A 23710-nucleotide genomic window follows, 5' to 3' on the forward strand; every position below is an offset into this window, starting at 1 on the left:
AGTGCTAGCAGATACCATTTGTAACACAGATGTTCTGTCCTGCCATCATCTAGTATCTAGGTGTTCAAAATAATAAGTTTGTGTATGTGATTGTGCAAAGCACACACAGACCAACCGCAAGGTCCTGTCTGTACCTACATACCTGCTCATGTATGGCTTTTTTGGAGCTTTTTATTTGCTTATCTATTATGAAACCTGGGGGTTTCTGATTTTCCAGCTTTTCTCTGTGACCATAATAGCTGGAAACATATGTGTGATTTTTGGTTATTTTTTGGTTTTTTTCCCTTTAAATGAAAGATTAAATTCTTGCTTACTGACATGACTGAAAATACTGCAGCTTTAAAAAAACCAAAACACTGAAAAGAAAAATAGGACTTACGATAAAATCACAAGAGCTGGCTATGCTGACTCTGCTGAAATGAATGATAAAACAGTTCTGACCTAATGGGACCTAATTTTACCCTGAGAATGGAAATAACTGAAAAGTATGTTTTGCATCACTGCAGGGTTGAAGTTACAGTTGCTGGGGTGTCCTAACCTTCATGTCCATATTTGTTGAGACTTGATTTCCTCTAATAAAAATGTTTTCAGTTCCTCTCCCCTTTATATGATAGTTGGAATAACTTCAGTACTTTCACAGCCTGTGAGCCCTCACTGTACAGGTGTGTTGTGTTGCTGTTTACAAACTTTCTGAAGGATATTTAGATTTTTGGTTGTTTCTTTTTTTTGCCTGAAATTAATTTAAGAGCATATGGATAGCTGATAATGTATTTTTGAAGGTTATGTGAATGCTCTGGGCTTCCTGGGGGTCTGTGCTTTATGACTGATGCAGAGGTGCCATCCCTGTAGCTTGCTGTGATCCCTCTGGTGATGACAGTCGTGATGAACACAGTGAAAGCGCCCTTAACTTGTAACGAGCTGCCCCGTGTCCTTCCCCTCAAATGTGCGAATGACAGTATTTTGATTAAAATTCTTGAGCTGGCATAAAGCAGTTCTAAGCTGCGTGTCTCTTGAAGGTGCATTCCCAGCTGAGCAATGAGCGCTCCCAGGAATCACAGGGGTGATTCCCCTGAGAAGGGGAGAGGGGGCAGAGGAGCCTTCTAGCACTGGCTGCCTTCCACTGCCTCTCCTGTCTGTGTCCAGTTGTCTTTTTTCTCCATTCACCTTCGGTACTTGTTTCTGGGATATAAGAGTACTTTGTGTGCTCCCGAGGCTTTTGAATTGCCGTGTGTGTTTTGTCCAGAAGGAATAAGCTTAGTGCTTTATCTGGTGATTTGTTGGCCATGCAGCTTTCTCACTCTTTTGTACAGCTCTCTGATGTTTGCTAGTTTAACAACTCAGTTAAAAAACGATGGAGGTGCAATAACGTTTTCATTGCTAAAGGTAAAACTTAGAGCCCTTTGTGGAGCCAAATCCACCAAAGCAGGCTACCAAAGCAGCACTACTTTTCCAGTTTAACAGGTTTAGCTGATGTTACTGGTTTGCCACCGAGTTTATTGTAGTTTCATATCTCATCCCGGGCTGGCAGCAAGTGTTTTGGCTTTTCTTTCGCTGCCTGTGCAGTGGTAGTGATAGTCATCAGGGCTCTCAGCCCTGCAGATAATCTCTTTGGGTTATCATTTACTTGCAAACAGTCGTGTGAAGTATTTGTGAAAAGGCTTTTGAAGTGGCATTGCGGGCGGATGCTGCCCGGAGCTGCAGAGCGGGCGGTGTTTACACAGGGGCAGAGGATTTCTCTGCCCGGTGCGGTTCTCCTCAAGTGCTCGTATTCTGTGGCTGCGTTGTTTGCCTTGCTAATGAAGTGAACTGTTTGTTTGAAATATGTGGTAGAAGGTGTTTACACAGAGACTAAAGTAAACTTCAGGGCTGTTCACATAAGCCGTACATATCTGGTTTGTGAAATGAAGGAAAACAATTTGGCTGCAGTTTACCTCTGGGAAGGGCAGTTAGGAACTGTTTAAACAATGAACTTTGCTGCAGCGGATGTTGCTGCAGCCTCTTACAGCCCTTCAGTGATGACTGCTGCTCATGTAGGCATTCCTCAGGATGCTGCCTCGATGGAGATTTCAAAATTGCTGTCGTTATTTAAAAGGGGGATTTATTCATTAGCTGAGAAAACTTGGGTACATTCATATTTGATTAAAACCATCCCAATTAGACAATGGACTGTTGAGAGCCAACATATGCTATTGCCTTTATAACGTCATTAGTAACCCAGAGTCCCCACTTTGAAATAAGATCGTGCCCGAGTGCGCAGACATCTGTTTCTGCCTAGCCAGATGGAGGTCAGCAACATAACTTAAACTGCTAATCCTTATTGTGGAGAGGGGAACAGGAATCTGAGGAAGGTAGGAACAAATGAACTCGGATCCCGCTCCTGGCAAGGCATGAGGTATTGAGGGCAATACAATGCCTGGAACATGCTCTGCAGAGCCCTGGTAGTAAGTTTCTGCCTAACCACAAGCAGAAGTTCAGAGAGCAGAGGAGGAGGGCTGGGTGAAGTGAAACTCTGTGGTGAAGGCATTTCAATTCCTCTCAGAGAACCTCACTGCTGCTCCTGGCTCTGCCACAGTTGTGCCTAATGGGAGCGTTGGTCGGCTGCAGCGCAGCGCTTCTCAACAATGACTGGCAAAACAGACCTTGATGCTGGGGAGTGCTTTTCACCCCCTGTCATAGCACAGAACAATTAAAACCGGGCATGCAGGGACTTCAGGAGCAGAGATTTCCAGCCCTGTCCAATAGAGACCATATGTTTCCATCCATCATTTATATTTTTTGGCAGGGAGGAAAGCACCAAGTTGGTTGGGACTACAATGCCACATCCTCGGCATTGTTTCTCTGCTCATTCTCCTTGGGAGCAAGGGGAGTCACAACACTTCAGACTCCTTGGGTTCGGCATAGAGATTAAAACAAACAAAAAGTCCTTATGCTCCCGGAGTGCAATAAATATGCTAGAATTTCAATAGGATCCAAACAAGCTACAATAGTAGCATTAAGAGCTGGCAAATCCTTTGATGTTATTGACCAGAAAAGGACTGTTGTGGTCTCTGTCATGAACATTTAAACTTTTGACCTCCAACCTTTGTGTCAAATGGCTTTTCCATATGGAGGGTTACTATACCTCTCTCACTGCCACTGCATTTAGTAGAGCATCAAACACTTCACTGGCGGGAAACTGATGCTTAATGCATTGGAAAAGGTCCAAGACTGCCAGAGGGTGGGACTGAAGAAAGCTTGTCTTCCCTTTTTCTGCTGAAGTGTAAATGAAGTCCCCTATTTTCTTATAGCTTGATCTCGAGTCCATACAAATGTGGAAGAGAGCATTGTGTCTTGGTGGACAGGAGACAGACATCCTAAGTTACTTTTACCACCACCTCTTTTTATGCAGTGTAACATGCAAACATACAACTGAAAGATGGGCTTTTACATGCTAGTGGTGTCTTCATGATTATGCCACAGAGCTGAAATCCTGCAGTGCTGGCTGGCACTGCCCTTGGTGATGTGCTGGCTGAGTGTCAGAGAGAGGGGTTTGCCTTGGGGAACATGCCAGGAGTGCACAGAGCATGAGGGACTACATTGGCATGCCTAGTGTCCTTTCCAAACAATGACCAAAAGCAGATGCCATGGGGTTAATGTAAGAACTTTACAGATGACTCTCCTCTGCTTTTACTCCTCTGTCAGTTTCACAGAATTTTCAGTTGAGGAATTCCTTGGTCCTATGCTTTCAACACTTTCAGATCTTTACTACACTTTGTTTCTGTGACTTTCCCCTTGAGGCCATTCAAACCTCCTGTGTCCATATCCTCCTGGGTCACTTGGCTGTGTGGCAGGGAATGATGTGTCTCATCATCATTTGGCCACCTTTCCTCTCTTCTGGCTCCTTTTGTCTCCTTGTAGCATCCCTGGCTTCTCCTCTAGGATGTAGAGAGGAATGAAAAGCAGCCTCCCCTTTAGTGTTCCCTTACTGGTTTGGGTGGGCAGAAGAACAGCTCTTTCCCTCTTCTCTCTTCTTGTGGGTTTGTGTTCCACCTAATTCTACATTTTCCCCTGTCTTGTCCCTCAATCACCAAGCTGAAGAACATGGCTATGTACAGGCAGATTGTGTAACTTTCCTTCCTGGTCTGCCTGGACTGGAGGCTAGAGAAGGCTGTAGTGTCATACTCATCCATGGTGGTGCCAGAAAGCTTAGACAGACTGGGGCCCATTGTGGTAGGCACTGTGTCTACAGTTGATGTACAGGTGATGTAAAGAGAGAAGCCCCCTGAAAACTTTGATTTTATTGCTTTGCAGAAAAATCTTTGCTGATGCCATGGGCTGCTTTGCCCACTACTACATTTTTATACTTCTGCTTGTTTGGGTCTCTGTTCCATTTTTCTGTTTTTCTCATTAGTGGGAGGAGTGGTTTTCCTCACTTGGTGATGCTGGACCTACCCAGGAGTCCTGGCAATGATGCTGATGTCAGTAGGACAGAGTGCAGGCAGGAGACCTCAGGAGATGGTGCAGCTGGTTCTGCAGCCAGGTGCCCTCTGCAGCTGTGTGCCCCTGCTCTGCACCTCTGATGTGGACTCCACTGACTCAGGGCGTGAGGAGCTTAAGTATTAATTAGGTTGAGGCTGTCCTTTTTTGATTTGTGCTTTTAAATAAGTGTGCTCAGACACATTTGCCCTTCTTCCTGTCTTTCAGCAGCAGCGCCAGCTTTAAGTGGTTGATGTAAAGGGTTGGTTACTTTGGGTAAACAGCACTAAAGGGTTGGTCACTTTGGGTGAGCAGCACTTAGCACAAAGCAAGAGAAGTGTACATCAGATCCTACCAGTACATCTGCAGAAAACAAGACAGAGGATGCAAGGGTTGGTAATGCTTTAGGAGGAACTTCCATACTTTCCCATAGAGAGAATGCCCTTTGGTGAGGAATCAGGGAATCGTAAATCCTAACAAAAGTCCTAAAAATAAAAAAAGTATAGTTATATCTAAAGCTGGTACTGTCATCCTGTTTTTGGGTAGTGGGAAACAGAGAAGTTGTCTGTAAAGAAAAATGAACTGAATAAAAGTACAAAAACCAAGAGAGCTTAGTAAAAGAACAAGCAGTTTCAGGCAATTGAATATTTTTAGAAGAAATAATGAGGAGTTATCACCAAATGGGTATCGGGGACAGCCAAAGGTGACACAGAGACTCCATCATCAGAAGGCATGAAAAAGCACTTTTTTATTAGAAATACATAGTTCTTACAGAAACAACGTTGGACCTAAGATTCCTTTGGGAATCTTCTCTCACCTTGATCATTCACCTTCTCTCATTGGTCAAGAAGGGACACCTCCTTCTTGTAAACATCTTTGACAAACAGAGATTGCCTGCCAGGTGCAGAGATTGAGACAATAATTGTTTTAATTCTTTCTCTGAACTTTCTCACAGCTTCTCACAGCCTTCCCCAGGAAAATCCTGGGAGAGCTGTGTCTCTCTCTGTTCAGAGGATATGTGATTATCACACAGAGTTAATAAAATACTGTCATTTTAGCTCTTTATTGGGACTTTTCACTGAAGAGGTTTAGAGTGTCTTTGAAAGGGTTTCTCTCTGTTAACAGCGACCAGGCTGAGACCCAGGGAAGTGACATAATTTAACTATGGCCCTTTTTGTTAAAAAATATTTTCCTCAAATTTTGGCTTGTAAAAATAACTGAGATTGATTGGAATATTGACCATATGACATCTCAAAAACAGGCTGAGTGAGCACTTAGAATAAATGTCAATAGGGCAAATAAAGGGAACTCACTGTGCTTTCCATCTTCAGTAATGATCTGAAACAAAAAGTAGCCAGCATAAAAATGAATCACAGAGGAAGAAGTCTCTAACAAGCTGAGGGAAGGTGAGAGAACATGGAGGAAGAAAACACCTTAATGTCAAGTATTTGGAAATGTCAAGAAGTAGTAACTAAGAATTGATTTGTGTTGACTTTATTTGACTTGAGCAGTGCCTGTTTCACCAGCAGTCCCCTAGAAATGGGAGGTAAGGCCACATAATGAATACACTGTCTCAATGTGGAAAAATGAAAGATAATAATTTTCGAGACTGTGTGTAAGAAATACGTATCCCTGCTAAAAAGGGAAATTTTCAGAAACTGGTTATTTCTATTATAAATTTCTAAGACTGCCTGTTCCTAAACAGTGTCATGAAACATGAAGATCTGATGCCCAAGAGTGAACCTGGAAGAAACACAGAAAGAAGAAACAAATCACTGTGATTAATTTAGAATATGGACAGAAAGCTTAAAGGTTGCAATAAATGTGTATTATCAAGTAGCCTGACAGCACATGTAGTAACTATCTGCTCATCTGCAAGAACTTGAAGAATATAAACACCTCAGAAGGAGAGTAATTGCTAAGGGTGAGACAGAGAGAAGCTAAATAGTTATGGATATTCGGATAAAATGTTTAAAAATCAGATTGAACAACAGGGAAAAGAAATCTCTCAGAGTGTTCATCTGATAGTTCATCCCATAAAATCTGAGGAGTTTTAATATCTAAAAATAGACATAATTGATGTAATTATACATTTTCCTCTAATTCCTATCATACCATAAAATACTCATCAAAGCTTCTGAGTATAACCTGTTTCCAAGTCTTTCACACTGTGGTCCACACCTTCAGCTGTTGAAAATCTGTTTAGCTACATTGATTTTCCCTGTGCTATACTGATACCCAACTGTTTGAGGTTTGGCCTTTCAAATAGGTTTTAAACTTGATTCTGCTACACAGAAAAGCACACATATCTCCAAACCATTGTTTAAACAAATAATGTTTGCAGACTGACTTATTGCTGCTTACAGACTTCTAAGAATATCACCAAAGTTTGTTGAATTACCTAACTTGTCTTCATTTGTTCCCCATCAAATCAGAAATACGTGGGTATTTCTAGTCCCCCCCACCCCCGCCAGGTTCTACATTTCTGTTGCCTTTCCTTAGCTACATTTACCTTTGCATTTTACAGATATTTGTAATTGCTGAGTTAATGTGTCTAGCTGATATGAGGACATTCAGATGCATTCTTTGAGCTGTGTTGAGCCTTAGGGAATAACCAAGCTGATCTGTGGCAGCACCTCCTTCCTACTATACGGGAAGTCCATATTAAACTTCTGCTTAGAAGTTCTTTGGAGCTGAAAGCCTTGCTGTGAGATTTCTTCTTTAGTTCTCACCAGTGTGGATCAGGATTTATTTTGTTTGTAATCTTTTAATTTCCTCAGTTTCCACTTTGTAGCTCACCTTCAACCACTGGAATTCGTAGTGTGCTACAGACATGGATATGAAGAGATACATAGGTACAAATGGTTTTTGTATATATTGTGGTTATAGATCTAATTACTCACTGCTTGCAGAGGAGGAAATGCTGAGGATGTGATCCTTCATACACATGTGTAATAAAAGGTGGGAAGCATTCCAGAGCAGCTGGGTAAAACCACTTTGTGATTCTTGAGAGTTAAACATGGTTGCTCATTTTGGTTTTCATAATTTTTAAGGATGTATTTTGAAGTGGTGAAGGCTGCACTGACACATGGTGGCATGAGAAGTTTGGAGCAGGAACAGCAAGGGAGCAACTGTTGCAAAGCAGAAGCTGAATTATTTTATTACTGCAGGTCCTTTGGAGGTAGAAGAGGGAGGGATCTCTTTTGTCAGCTTCCTGGCAGCGGGCAATTTGTCATTTTCCTGCAGAAACCACATTATTAAGTTTTTAAGAAATGCTGCATGTGATCCAGAGGTTATGAAAAACATGAGCTGTGCTGTACCAAGAACCAGCTGTGTTAGATGGAGCAATTACACCTCTAAGCAATGGGATGGTGAGCTTTGTCATCCTCTTCTCCTGAGACCATGGGCCAATGTACAGGTGCTGGGTGTATGCAGTTGTGCTCCTCTTCATGAAAGTTTTTTAAGGGTGCTTATAGAATGAAGCAGCCAGTGTTTCATGGGTGGAAGGCAGGATATTCCTGATGCTTTTCCACCAATCTGCTGTTTGTTCTTGGGCAGATTGGGCTGATGGAGTGACTTGGCTTTCCTCCTCCAAAAAGTACGTCCCAAGAGGATTGTGGGACAGCAGTGCTTCTCCCATCCCACTCACCAGGCAAGTTCATGGCTGTTTGATCAGGAGTTATTTCTTCACTTACCTGTGCATCCATCCCAGTGGAAACAGTCATTTGCAAATCACTGGGCTGTGATGAGTCATAGATCGTGTTCTGAAAGAATTGGAGGCTTTTCTGGTGAAGGTGTTTTGTACATGCAATAGAGTCTGTCTTACTACATTTTTTTTCCTTTTTCTTTTTTTCCTTTTTTTTTTTTTTTATTTCCAGATGGGCAAATGGCAGTAAGCACTGGAGTCTGCTGAATGGACTTGAGAAAGTTTAGTTAGTATTCCAGAAGGCAGTCCTGCTCCTTAGACAGCAGGGTTGCATTGACTGGAAAGAATAATAAAGTGTTCAAACTGAAATCAATCCAGCAGTTATTTAGCCAATACCTGCAGCAAATCTGGCATATTAAAACACCTCTCAGTGCCAGCTGATGAAACCAGTTCCAGCAACTTTTATTCCAGCACAAGAACTGCTTCTCCCTCAAGTGCTTGGCATAGTGGTTGTTGTGGAACTGCTAACAATAAAACATGTTCCTACAAGGTGTTTAGATTTACAAACTGAAAGTATTAAAATGGATGACAGGAACCTAAGATGGGCCAAGGTCTTAATTTTTGTTTTTACAAAGATAGAAATTATTTTTCAGCCATAACAAGAGCTGGAGCTCTGCTCTGGTTTGTGAGGCTTGGCCTGGAGCTCCTGTGGTTTAGTTTTAAGATCAGTACATAGGCTCTGTGAGCACCAGCGGAGGGTAGAAAGGGCAAGTTTGATCATCATTAATAGACACAGACACAAGGAAGGGAAGTGAGCCAATGGAAAATTGTCTATTCTCTGAATGTGTTACATCTACTATATGTAATCACAATTAACATTTAGTGCTACTGGAATGCAGAGGACTTGCCCCTTAAAAGTTATTTTCCTCAATTTCTTGTTTCTTGGCTGTATACACTTACTTGACTTTTTTCCCAGCTTTTCCATGGCTTTTCCTTTTCCCTATTTAGAATCCCCTTGTCTGTGAAGTCAGATGGTGAGTTAGCTGCATCCATGTCAGCGTGGCTGTTGCCACCTTGGCAGCGTGTGTGTGCATGCACACACAGAGCCACGGGAAGGCATCTTGAGATAACTGGCTGCAGCACGGCAGTGGATCAGCCTGCAAACCAGCAGTGCTTCACATGGCAGCCAGCCAGGCCCGAAGCAGCAGCCCCATCACCATAGGGAAACTCTTCAAAGTGCACAGAGTTAAGTGCATGCATTAACGTGTAGCTGTGGCTCAGTCATTTCTTCCTCCTGATTAAAGCCTCTGTATAAGCAGACGTAGAAAACATAAATCACCCCTTATTGAGAGAGAACTTAAAAAACCCTCAGAGACAACATGTGCTCTTATTGAGCCCTAATGCAAGATGTAATTAAACAGAAATCCAAAATAAAATCTTTGCTTGGCAACTAAGAACCTAATTCTTGCCATAAAACCTGGCAATACCATTAAGTTCAGATCAGTTGAAGGAAATGTACGTGAAGAAACAGTGGTGCCCTTAGGGACTCTGCAAAGCTGAATATTAGAAAATTCTCATCTGGTGATCAGCTTGTGAACCAAAGGAAGTGTAGAAATTTGCTGGCAAACTCTTCAAAACTGTTCTACATATTGAAAAGACATTAACAGAGAGGCTATATTTTGCATCATACTGTATCTGTTACATCTGGTGTGAAAGCTTGGTACTGTCGTTCAGCATCAAGGCTGTAATGGATTTCAACAGGAAGGAGATTTCACCTCAACTGAGGTTATGTCTGAGATAGAAGGTTGCACCTGGCTCAGCTCTGACATGTAATTTGGTGAGCTGATTGTCCTAAGGACAAATGTGCTGAAGCATAATGAGGGCTTCCTGTGTTGGGCTTGGGACCTCTGTTTTCTTGGCCCTGACCTCGTGACACAGGTGCAGACATTGGGGCCACACTGGGTGAGTTCAAGCCAGTGCAGACATCTTCTATGGTTATCACATTAGGGTTCACCACAGACGGTAGCAAAAGTTTTCTTGATGTGCTGAAAAAGGCAGCCTGTCATTTCAGCAGCCATCTCCCTCAAGCATTTGGCAGGAATCACAAGGTGCTTCAGCAAATCTGCTAGTCGAGGGCAGAGTGTTTTACTCATATCACCATCACAGCCGACCAAATGTGGTGATCACCTAAGTAAGGCATATTTGAGAGAATGAAGTGTACAGAAGTTATCACAAACTTCAGAGAGCTTTGTAGCAGCTTAATCCTTCTGCCATCCTCTCAGGGTGTTGCAGAGCACCTTTGAGCCAGCTGGCATCATCCCCCTTTCCAACAAGTCTTGCTGTGAATTGCATCTCATCAGACTTCAATTCAGGTTTGCTGTTCAGCATCAAGGATCATACATACCTGTCCTTTCTCCCAGTTTCTTTCTCTTGACGTTGCAGCAGAGACTTCGGTTGTCGACTTTCAGAGAACAAGAGTAGGTCTCTTCTTTTTTCCTGTATAGGAATGATTGTAATTGGAGAGAGATGATCCTATTCACTTCTTTTAGAAGGTAAGAATGATTCTCGAAGGAGAAATAAAAAGGCAGGTTTTATACAACAGAAAGTCAGCATAAATTGACATGTTTTCCAGAAAGATCTCACAGTTATAAAATTGATGAGTTTGTAGCATTGCAGGCAGTTGTGTCTCACACTTTGTTTTAAGGAGACCTCGCTAGTGGTGCAGGACACAGGAGAACATCTGAAGAAAGCTTTCAGCAGTAGGCAGCAGAAAATTCCAAAGGCAGCAATAGCTACCAAAGTCAGCAATGTGTGAGCAATGTCTTCAAATATATTGCCAGTGCTTTGGCATGTCCTTACAAGTTCTTGAAAACAGTGGAATTTATGCGCAGAATCAAATACTTCTACTGAGTTGAAGCTGAGGGCTGCAAATACACAGCCAGCATCTGTCCATGTACTGTACACTTACATCAGTCTCTGCAAGGGTGTCATTGGCCCAGGAATTCACAGTTACATTTGGATGTCTGTAAGAAAACTGCCTGGCATACTCTCTGTAAGTTTGCATCTTAGCCAGAATTTTTAAGAAGGTAATAAGTAATTTCCTTAGCAGAATAGGAAGTTAGATTTTGTCAATTTGTTTTGGTGAGAGGAGTTTCTCCTTGCTGAGGGTAAGAGTTTTTTCCTTGGAGTTTAAATGAATTAATGAAAATATAGTCAGAGCAGCTGTCCTGTCTTTGACACTGAGTTTTTCCCCTGGTTTTCTAGATAGGTAAAGCATCTTGCACAAACAACTGTGAGTCAGATCGGTTCAGATTCAATTCTAGCCTGACTAGTCTCACTCAATTTTTTATTTACCTACAGTATCAATAATTGTGACAGAACGTGCCATTAATATTCTGATGGTGCCTTTAATAGTTACTGAGTGGGATATGAAAAGTCAATATGAAACTGGCCACAGCCTCGGTTACTGCTTTGTAAACTTATTATCTATTTCCATATAAATACATGCCAACCAATTACATTTTATGCTGTTTCAAGTGAATTCCAAGTGAAGCCCTGGATGATGGGTGCTTTGGCAGCTCTCTGATCTTACAGTCTTTCCATATAAATATTCAGTGCTTTTCGAAGTGGAGTGGTCGTGGGCCCCCAAGCACGTAGAATTTGCCAGCTACTTTTGTACTGAGGGCTGACCCAACATGGCAGGATTTGATTTCCATCTGTAAAATTGACTCCACCAGTTCTGTAGTTCTGTACATTATTCTCCCTGTCTCTCATTTAGCATGTTAGTGTGCTGACAGTAGAGTACACAGCACTTAGCAGCTGGTTTGTGGAACCATCAGTCAGGAAATTGTATGATAAATAGGAGGTAGCCAGGTTTAGTGGCACTTTATTCTGCTTCAGCAGTTTTAGCCTGGCTTTGGAAAAGTCATCATGTGGTTTTTCTTAAGGGTTGCAACAGGAGATGGCTACAGTGTAGTAACTTATTACACATACACTTGAGTTACGATGTTCACCAGCTGTATTGCTCATGTGTAAATAATAAACTGTGAGATGGGTAATTATGTTGGGGTTTGATATGCAGCTCTGCTCTGGACGGCTCAGGGCTGACAGAGACAGCTCCCTGTGCCATGATGGAGTGCGGCTGTTTCCCAGATGGAAACTACAAACAAGATGCAACCAAGATATACAAAGGCGCTTAATGTGAGAGGACTCAAAAAGATGTTCTTGGAGATTTATAGCCCATGCATAAATAAAACTTGTTGATAATCTGCACTGCATAAGCCCCACAGAGAAAAATACCTTATTTTTGGTGTTGTTTAATACTAAGTTTCCATTTCTCAGTGGAAAGTAAATTAGACATTGAGGAGGGTCAAATGGTGTTTCACTGCACAATTACTAGGACTGCTTTTAATGGGTAGGTGCTCAGGCTAGCCATGGTGGGACAGTGAAGAGGCTTGGCATCCTGAGTGGGATTTCATGTTTTGGCCAGGTGAGCCACATCCTGTCTGACATGAATATGAGTAGCAAAATCTCTGTGGTCTTACCTGTGCTCTCCAGACTCAGTCTTTGAAGGAGACACATAGGGCAGAGAAGGATTTGCCTGTGCATTTATGATGGTATGACTTCCTTTTTTGCTGAAAAAATGGTGGCAGACTTTATACTGTAAAATACTAAGACATCTTCTTTCAAACCTACTCCCTTTGGCTTCTGCTGCTGTAGTCAAATAAATACTAGTTTAGCAGGGGAGAGGGTAGGCAGGGAGATGTGCTAAAACTCACTTCCCATATCCCTTTTCCCCTTCACCTGGGTGTCTGCTGGGGAATGTGTTCAGGAGGTGGCAGCAAGCATCAATGACACTCAATGACAGTGTGTTCCCGATCATCTGTGACCCATTTTTTTACCTCCGTTGGAGACCATGAGTAATTGGCATGGGGAATGAAGCTCATAACAGATTGCATGCCAAGGTCCAGTTGGTGCAACAGGGTCAGAATTAAGAATATTGTGAGTTTGAGCTCCCAGCTTACATCATAAACCACAATTATTTTTCATTTATGGTTCCTAAGTCAGTAAATGGTTGAAATGTACTGTGGCTAGTCACATGCTGATGTCCTTTCACAAAATCAAGCTGTGTAACTGGACAGTCTGTGTCAGATGTTTCCAGGCTTTCTTGAAGTGCTGGGAATAGTTCCTCAGAAATTATTTCCCCTTCATCCCCTGTGTGAATCCCCTCAGGGCAATGAGGTTTGTTCCTCTCATTCTTCCCGCCCTTCAAAAAGCAATAATAAAGCAACCCAACTTTTTTAATCATGATGAGGAAAAATCCTTTTTTTTGTTTTTAAACATCTCTAGTTGAGACCAGGGAACTGCTTTCACAAATAATACAATCTAAGAGGAGATTTAAATTTTGATGAATAGGAAAGGTAGGAAATATAAAGAAAAGATACTTTCAAGAGCTGGTGGGCAAAATTGGAGTAGAACTTGTTTTACTGCCAGTACACGATTGAAGTTTCCTTTTTTTCTAGAAGCATTTTAGTAAATCTATGACATGACATGACATGACCTAATGTCTGTACTCCTCAGCCTTTGGTGTCAGATAAACACGTGACATCACCCAAAGTGGCAACTGGGTAATGGTTGTGCAGGATAAGTTTGTTTCATGCCGCTGGAGGTGTTTAGCATTTTGTTGGAATTGTGAGTGTTTGAGGGGCAGTGGTGAGCATTCTGAGGGGCACAGATGGCAGCAGTGTGCGGTGAGGAGAGCTGTGGTCGGTGTGAGCTGTGCCCCTCGAAGCTGGGGGACAGTCTGGCTGCAGCAGCCGTGGGGAAGGTGGGCCAGTGCCCATGGGGTGTAAGGAGTGCATTCCCCCTTTTGTCAGCCTATCTCCCAGGCTCTCTGGAAGCAGCGGGAGCCAGGAGTTCTGACAGCTGCAAAATCCCCATCCTGTGAGCGCCATGGAGGACATAGAGCAGGGGAGCTCGCTGCAGCCATGAATGCCTGGGTCTCCAGTCATGGGGACAAAGAAAGTACTCTTCCTTTTTAAGAGCTGGGTATGAAATGAGTCCCTCTGTCCTACCACACATTCCTCCAGGTTGAGCCATTGGTGTGGTGCAGTTAAACATCTCCAACATGGCCTTTCCCAGTCACATTTGCCTTTGAACATCATTGTCTGATTTACTCCAGTTTTACTTACATTTCTCAGCATGTCACTTCAGTTTGGCTTTCTGTTGTAGGTCTGTGTGTACATCTCGGAGGATATATGTTTTTATTGCATTGTATTCTCTGCTTAGGCTTTTTTTCCTGGGATGATTTTTTTCTTGTTTTAATACAAAATAAATAAATCAGGAATGCTTATGAAAGCTGTGATGGTCCTTTTGATCTGGTGCTTCACATATGGGCACATAATTATTTATTAAAGACTTTTTTAATGCCCTTTTCCATTTAAGCTATAAAAAGAGAATATTAAAATTAGTAAATACATATTCATGCAAACAGTGTGGGCCAAATTCTCCTCTCAGATAGACCCGACTGATAGTGGCATGGAAGGAGATTGTGACCCCTAAGTCATAGCACTCTTAACACATGCTTTTCAGTATCTGTTCTGTCTTTATGAATGTTGTTTTTAAAGAATCATTGGAGATACTCAGATCTGGGAACCTCGCTTGTTTTTTCAGATCCTCCTCACCTTTTTCCAGCATTCCACCCTCCTGTACCAATTGATGCAAGACATCATGAGGGGCGCTACCATTACGAACCATCTCCCATTCCTCCTCTGCATGTGTGAGTATTCAGTGTTCCCCCTTGCTTCCTCAAAGAATGGACAAATACATGAACCTTTGCAGTGCTTGAAACCATGTACCTGAAGCACTTTTCCAGTCTTTCCAAAGTGTGAGATTTACTTTTGGAGAAGCATTGAGGTTACCTGTTTATAAAGCAAAACCCATGCTGGTGCTTGAGGAATTCCTATTATAATAGGTAGCTGGCAAAGGTTACCTGTGTCTTTTGCAGCCATGAATGCTGACATTTATTCTGTATTGTGTCATTCTGTAAAGGCTAAATTAAAAAGTGCTGAGCCCTGTGAAATACAGCCAGATAAACATGTATCTAATCTGTATTAAGCTTGGTTTTCTTCTTGGCTAAAATTTCCTTTCATGCCAAAGGTTTGTTTACAAAACAACCATTAGGTTGGTTTTCTTCCCTAGTGACTGCTATGAAGCATAATGAAATTTTTGGTAAATTTTCTTAGTCCCTGTTGTGTGCACATATAGGCAATCGGTTGATTGATGGGAATGTCACCCAAACAAAATGGCAAATGTGATAGAGCACATGGTTTACACAAAGATAAAAGAAATGAATACCAGTGATAACATGCATAGAAAAGGGTGGTAGTGGTGAAATCCTGTAGAAATAAAATTTATCTTATTCCATATGGGGAGACAGGTATCAGCATTGCAGAATAAACCAGTGAATGTGTCCAGAAAACTGCTAAATACCATTAAAAATGGAGCCGAAAAGCAGGGCTTGGTGCTTCACTAAAAGGCTTGATGTATACATTTAATCATATCTACTAATCACCTCTCACACTGAGGAAATACAAGAAGAAAAGCACAAGTAATACTTTGAAGAATAATGCTAGTTGTTTAGATGGCAGATTGCTTTTCTATGGCTATTAGTTACAGCTGTGTAATTACATATATGCAGAAGAAAAATGAAGTTGTTTTAAAACAAGTCCTCCTCTGTGAGCAGAATTAATTGATATTAACAATCCTAACTACATGCCCAAGTACACACACAATATTTTACTAACAGGTTTTTTTTGGGTCAGTCTTCTATTACTGAATTGTAATTTCAGAGCAAATTTGCCTGGAGGTAAGTAATAAATCTGTGTTGCAGTCTTCTTGGGCATTAGAGGAAAAGTGGGTATTTATAGAACGAGAGAGCACAGAAATTTGTGATTTATTCCTCAGGGTTCCTCAGATGCATCACCATTTACACCACAATCTACCACATAATAAAGTACACTCAAATTCACGCTTACATTTTCTGCTAAATACTGTTGTAAGCTGAAGGTGGCAGGCTCAGATAGTCATTACAGGGTAATCCTAGATTTTGCATTGCAGTCAATATTCCACATAGATGGATGTTTTTGGGAGCTGGGGGAGATGATCCTGCTCATTCTGAAGCTAGTGGGGAATTTGCCTTTCTCTCTGTATTGGGCAGGTGGGGTAGGGAGTTTTAACCTGCATCAGCAGAGGACCATCATCCAAGACCCAAGTACTGCCTACCAGCTTGGAAGAGGCTTCTGGAAGTCTGTGCCATGTGGGACCCTTCCTGCATTTGCTGAGCTGAACCCTCCCTGGGGCCTCAGTCCCATGAACCCAGTCTCCAGCAGCCCAAGCCCACAGCAGGGCTTTTGGCTGGGTAGGCCAGTGTTACCTGCTTTGGGTGACTGTGGGAAATCAGGACTAGCAGTCTACACTGCTCTCAGTGCCAAGATTTATGTAAGAGCCCCAAAAGGTGTTGAAAATGCCTCTTTCATACTTTGTTTGCAGACCCCAAAATCATGCTCCTTCTATGGAAAGGTGCCCTGCTGTGTGCTGTGCACCCCTACTCCCTGATTAAGTGGTGATTCAGCTGGGCCCTGCAGAGGCAAGGAGGTCTTAGCCAGATGTGATGACTGCAGGCAGATGCTTTTGAAATATACTCTGATATCAGCCCAAGATTTAAGCTCAAAATTGCCTTTATATTGGCCATTTTCCCTCATTAACTTCTGTTGATCCTTTTGCTTATTTGGTTTATTTCACCATTGGAATGATGAGCTGTAGTGGACACTTGGGGCTGTTGTGGTTGATGTAATTAAATATAAAAAGGTAATTAAACAATTTCAGAAAAAGTCATTTAGACTTCAACATTTTGGAGATGTTATGGTTTGTCAGTTTTTGCAGTTTTCAGGAAAATATATTAATGTATGTACATGTGAGGTAGGCACCCAGTGGTTTTCTTGCAAGTTTTACAGAGCCAGGTGTTAGTAGCACTTAGGATTACCTGGGATCATTTGGAGCCATTACTTGAACTGCTGTCCTAGTTCAAAAAAAAAAATAAAGAAGAAAGAACTGAATTGAGAAGATATTTGAGAATTCTGAGAGAAAATGGCAAGAAACCAGTCAGGAAGCAAATGTTTACTTACAGCTTCAACAATGACTTCATTGTATGAGTGGTTTTCTCCTCAGCTTTGTAGTACTCTCAAATCTGTATATGTAATATAAATTAAAAATAAAATTTTAAAAAAGGCATAATTTTAGTTATCCAAGCTCCTTGAAATATGTTCCAGAACCTGTCAAGCCTTAGTGGAATTAGTTTAGGTATAATACAAGTGCAGAAAAAAATGTGAGGAGGGCCTTGTCTGCATGTACCTACAGTGTCTGCACATAATTTTGAACACTGGCCAAGTGAAAAAGAAAAAAGAAAGCAGGAATTTTAAAGATGTTTACGGGGCTCTTACGTACTTGCAGCTCTAAAAAGGTGCGTATATATATATATATATATATGTATATATGATTCTTACAGTTTAATTGCTGATGGTCAAAACTGTTGCATCCCAAATTTCAGCCTGGAGCCGAATTTTATAATTTGAGTTATAAACCCTTAAAATAAGGGTTTATGTTTATGATGGAATTGGTGACAGATGCTTATGTGTAGTAGGACTAGCAGGCATTGCTGTAATTATCCTATCGTATCCTATCATTAAAGATTTCAATTGAAAGAGGTTTATAAATTGCTCTTCCTCTTAGATAAACCACCCTACATTAAGGCATCAACGATATGGTGCAGAATTAAATTAAAATCTCATAAAATGAAATATGTTCTGTATTAGCTGTTTGACACTTAATTTGCCTCTGAATGAGTAGAGGAAATCACAAATTAACCTGCCTTTGTTTTTCCAGCCATGGCTTATTACGTGTTAGAACAACTGCAATTACAGCCCAATAATAACCCCCAACCCTTATGAATATGTACTGAAATGTGTCACTTTGTGTTACCAAAACCTGTTAGGACTGTGTAGTTATCTTGGAATTTCTACAGTACATCTCTGGTTTGTACTTCAGGAAGATGTATGCAGCTTGAGTTGTTCTTCAGCAGCAATGGATGAATGGCAGAATTGAGGCTGGGGCTTCTGTTTTCCTTTTATTATTGTGTTTTCTCAAATTCAGTTTAAAAAAATGCAGTACACTGTAATTCAGTTTTGCTGCTTTACATTGAACAAGGAGGTTAAATTGTGTGATCAACACCATATGATTAAAACAAACCAAAAGAAACATGGCTTTAGTAATCGCATTCCTTGCTTTGTTTTTCTTTGCTGTGTTTGTCCAGCTTTTTCCTAATTTTCCTTATTTCCAAAACTGATTTCTAAAGTATGGTATTAAAAGAAGAGCTGAAGCTTCTCTCTGTTTTGATTCTTGACATCTAGGTCATCAATTAGAGTGTAGTGGCTTCGCTGGTTGGTGTGCTGTGATTCAAAATCATGCCGCTGATGAGGGTGATTATTTGAAATTAATACTATGAGTATGCTATTTTTCTTCAAGATCCGAATCACAAATTTATTATTGGCTAACTCTTCCAGTTGCTTGATGTCTTTGTTTGGAATGAGAGTTATTAGCAGTGAACAGAAGAAGAAGCAGGATGTCTATTTTTATGACAGTGCAAGTGTAAATAACTTCACAGTCCCAAAAGTTTTAAAATCTGTCTTAGCTAGGACAAGAGTTTTTATTCGTTAATTTAAAAGAAAAGCTCCTAAGGCAGAAGCAAAATTGTCCTGATGGATTGAAATTCAGCAATTTAGGAAGCTATTGTTGGCCATTCATTCATTCCCATGCTTCAACCAAGTTACATCAGTAGGTTTTTCTCAGTATGCGTCATTTCAAGGTTGAATTGGACAGCCTTTAAAGGTGACCTATTCTGATACCTTCAGGCACTGTTACTGTGGCTGTGGAGGGAACACATTCCTGCAGAGATGAGGCAGGAGACAACAGTCAGGTGGTAAAATCAGTCACTGCTCTGGAGCAGTGGCTTGTGTATATCCTGGAACGGTAAATGCATGTGTTACAGGAGGCTAGGGGAAAGCTAAAGTTCAGGGCTGAATGCATTACAAGATACATCGTGCACGTTTGAAAATATTCATCCCTTTAGTCTCCATCTCCTTCTGCCATCCCTTTTTGCCTTAGCTCTGGACTACACATGAGGAAGAGTGAGCAGGTAAATCTAAGGGAAGGTGCTCCCTGTATGCTTACAGTCAAGGGAGAATGCCTTTGCCAGGAGGAAGTTGCATGGTACAGCTGGTATATTTTAGTTCCCTAGGATCAACAATATTCCAAGCTCCTTTTTTTTTTTTCCTAGCTGCTGATTGAGACTAGCAAGTTTGGCACTCTAATGCCCTGAAATGATGCACGTGCGGACAACCGTGCATGTGCCTAACACGAGCGCCTTGAACAGACATTTTGAACTTTCTCAATGCTCTGGTACTAAACCAAAGCATGTGTTTTGCTTTCAGTCAGCTCCAAGTTGATAGAAAGGGAGTCTGATTCTTAGGTATGTTATTTCATATGTAGTTTATACACACATCAATTACACAAGGGTGGGAAGAAAAGCAAAGTCAGGCCCAGACACTCAGCTTTCATCATCATCTGATTTTGGACCATGCAGCAAAATAGGGAATATCCAAATGTGAGAAGATTAAAGCATATCCTTGATTATGGGAGAAACTGCTAGTCACACATTTGATAGGATGTTTATGTTTTCCCAGCCTTGTTCCTGACATTATGAGTTTTCTTTTAATTTTCATTTCTAAGCTCTAATTTATTTTTTAAAATCTGAGTGTTTAAACCTCTTAAATCTTTTACCTGCTGCTTTACCTCAGCGTACCTCTAAGCTGTAGACTTGGCAAGGAGTTTGTCAGCTTGTCAGAGCATTCATTGATCCTTTCACAGTGGGAAGGAGAGCCCCACCCAGCATGAAAAACATCACTCATTGAATTGGCTTTAATTACTTTAAGACTTGGAATGGGTTTTATGGTTTAGCCAGGAGCCATCAAAGAAGAAAGGCTGGGAAGCTCTTGGGACCTGAAAAGATGACTGTAGTTACAGCTTCCCAAAATTATCCGTGAAAGTATTTTCTTTAAACAGGAAGAAATCTTGTATTAAATGTGAAACACCCCAAGAAACCTGTTTCTGGAAGTGAAGTGCAGCATGCAGAATAAGCAGCTGCTCATAGCCTCGAGGATTTTTATAGCAAGTCTGTGAGAAGGAATCAGCATGGTCTGGTGACTCGTTAAGGTTATACAGAATTTGTTATGTGCCACAGATATGCGTGTTGTAGGCTCTGCAAGCAGCCTGTATCCCTCTTTCCTTAGTGATTATTCAGGGAAGTAAAATACCAGGGCCAGATGCCCACACATAAACTTCAGCAGATAGTTTTCTTTCAGTACCAGACCTTTTACAAAGCTTGGGAATAGGAAGCTTCTCTCTAGGCTAAAACTGTGGTATCTCACTCAGTGTATAGTTTTACATAATTTAAAATAGTGAATCAGTGTTTTGTTCATTCTTATGTAGTGGTATTTACCTTAAGATTTGCAGAACATAAATTCTCCTTCGCTAGCTTTGTAATGCTTGCAGAGTGGCTTCAGAAACACAGTGTTTTTAAAAACTATCTCAAAGTGCAAAAAGTTTGGAAAGCAAATTAGTAGTGTCGTATATTGAATTGCAGAAAAAAAGGTTAATGTTTCTCTTAAATTTTTGATTCTGAGCTACCTTTTAAAAGAAAAGAAAGTAGGTTAAGATGTGGATAAAATAGTTAAATATTTTTGATGTAGCTGTTTTATGTAAGTTGTTACATTCATTTGTTTAGGTAAACTGCAGTCTGAAGTTACTGCACAGTCATTTCAACTCTTCTGTATTTTTCACTGATTTGCTCTCTCTCTTCTAGGAAAAAGCAGTATTTAGGGAAAACGATCTTATTTAATTTCTGCTGAAAAATAAATTCTAGATCAAATAAGGATTCACTGCTAAAATCCATCCCTGTTTTAAGCCAGCACATTTATATGAAAGTCAACAGAACTGCCTCTAAGCGCACCAGATTACATTTGGTTCACATCATTCATCTGTTTCTGTGGTGGATAATACTTTGTGACTTAATCATTTTCTCTGGAGCAGCTAATTGTAATGCCAAGGAACTACAGATTTATAAAGGAGAAACAATAGCAGCAGATAAATATTGCGTTAACAGAGGCTCTTTGTTCTTTTTATGCAGCCAGCTTGATTTCAGGCTGTCTGGGGAAGTTGCAGCAATTGAAATGAGGGGAAAATTATGGTGCAATTTTTAATGTAGAAGGAAGAGCTTTTAAAATATAATGGTTTGTTTTGTTGAAAATTCTTGGTAGAAAGTTCCCCCAAATCTTTGGTTCATGTTTTTTTTTTTTTTAATGTTGAGAAAAGCACTCGAGTGGCAGCAGCCCCCAGCCCTAATGAAAAAGATGTGCCACCAGTGGCTGGCAGCTGGTTGACCACCTCTCTTCAGCTCTCTGCTGTAGGAACAATGCCCTGTGATGCAGGGGGAGGAAAAATTGGGAAAAGCCCTTGGGAGCACTTCCCCAGTGGTATAAAGAGGATCGGTTGCCTCCTCCCCACCTGATACACAGAGGGACACAGGTTTGGCTGGTGGAGCCAAAGTGCAGCAAAAGGGATTCTTTAGGGGGTTTTTATGAATGATGCTGTGGCAGAGGAGCAGTTCCAAGGTTTATGGGCAGTGAGGAGTCTGTCAGCACTGGCCCTAAGCTGATTTATCCCGTCTGGGCAGTTAACAGTCCTGGGATGAATTCTTGGCTGCCAGTGAGAAGTGGTTCCCTAAGGCGGGCTTTCAAACCAGCGTGAATTAAGGGATGATGGAAGCAGAAAGAATGGCCAGCAAAGCTATGCCTCAGGTCACCGTCTATGTAACATTTTTCTGTAAACTGAGGAATAACTAGACATGATTACAAGTTGTTTGGGTGCTTGCTGGGAGCAGATGTGTATACAAGTGGGCAAATTTGTGTGTGTGTGTATGCATGCATCCTCTTTACATAATAGGGTGGAATGTCTTTGCTTACATTTGTCATGGACTGAGTAATTTTAAATCTCTGCACTTAAAACTAATGCAAGGAACTACTCAGAGGCTGAGAAAGATGGAAGATTACAGGTAAAATGTTAACAAAATGCTTAGAAAAAAAATGTTCAATGGCAAAACCTTTGAGAACATGTAGATCATAACCTTAATTTAACATTTAAACAAAAATATATAGAATAGCTGCAATGCTTGAGTTCTGCTGCTTGAAATTTCTATTATCTCATTCTGTTATCAGCTGCAAAGAATGCAAGCTCTAAATATAGTGCACATTCAAAGGCTCTGAGCCTGTGGTTTCTTGGACAAAATTCCTGTGTTCTTTGTGCTGTAGTCAGCAGTATTAGTTGAGTGAGCAGATATTGACTGTGGTATTCACGTGCAGTGAACCAGAAGCAAGCCAACTCTATAGAGGCTGCTGTCAAACTTGTTGCAGTAGCCTGTGAGGTACTGGACTGTGACAGACTCCTTTTTTTTCAGCACAATTCTTCCACTCATGTTAAATCTTGCTTCAAAGAGAGCTGAAATGTTACAGTCTTAGTGGGGATTTTTCTTTTTTCTTTTTTTTTTTCTCTTTTTTTAAAGTGTACCTGTGAGATTCCTGTATTGTGAATTGGAAGTTCCCTAAAGTTAGAGTAGGTATAAACTCCAAGAAATGTGAGTGATGAGTAGCATGTGTTAGAAACACAGAGCATCTTCATCACATTCTCTCACTATCTTTCCCTGACTTAGACTCCATCCTCCCCCAACAAAGACATCAAGTCGTAGAATCTTTGGAGTATGGATTGAATGTAGTTGGCATTTTTCTTTCCCAAAGGATGAAAAAACAGAAGTTAAATTAACACCTTTTTTTTTGGCACCACCTACTCATCCTTCTGTATTTCTTATATATATATATGTGTGTGTGTGTGTGTGTGTGTATAAGTATATATTTGTTTACATATCTGTAACAAAACATAGGCTGTCGTAGCTGTGCTTCTGAGGTGTAGGAGACTAACTAGCTGTTCCTTGCATATTCTGTGTTGTGTGATGCTAGATAAAAACCCCAACAATGCTTTAATTTCGCTGCAAGTGTTGTGTTTTGTGTTCAATGGGTTTTTCATCACTGTGCCTCAGGCCAGGCTGAGCTATCATTGATGACTGATGTTATTGATTGATAGAGGAAACAATCTAAAGAAAAATGTTATTTTGTTAGATTGTTACTTTTAGGATGCATGACCAAGAAATGGCTTGGGACTTTATTTCAGAGCAACGTTTCCATTGAAGCTGGGCCCCCTGAAGTTGCCCCTGAAAAGCAGGTGGTTTATCCCTTCCAGCACCAAATGTGTAGGTCTGAATTTACAACAGATTACGACTGCATTTATGGTCAGCTTTATGGGTGCATTGGCAATTTTCTGGAGGCTCTGCAGAGGTTAGACAGAGGCAAACATCCTACAGCCCATGAGTCAGGAGTACAAAGTTCC

General features: G+C 41.0%; 1 protein-coding gene across 7 annotated transcripts in view; it reads left to right on the forward strand.

The window, feature by feature from the left end:
* GLI3 (GLI family zinc finger 3) overlaps positions 1–23710 on the forward strand; it is a 206547-nt gene that overhangs the window by 97458 nt on the left and 85379 nt on the right. For all 7 annotated transcript variants that reach the window (XM_064705024.1, XM_064705029.1, XM_064705027.1 and 4 more), the window contains one exon: positions 14774–14879. In XM_064705024.1, coding sequence (XP_064561094.1) covers positions 14774–14879 — 106 coding nt within the window. The remainder of the gene's footprint in view (positions 1–14773; positions 14880–23710) is intronic.

This window comes from Zonotrichia leucophrys, chromosome 2, assembly GCF_028769735.1.
Source record: "Zonotrichia leucophrys gambelii isolate GWCS_2022_RI chromosome 2, RI_Zleu_2.0, whole genome shotgun sequence".
In the NCBI taxonomy this organism is placed as follows: domain Eukaryota; kingdom Metazoa; phylum Chordata; class Aves; order Passeriformes; family Passerellidae; genus Zonotrichia; species Zonotrichia leucophrys.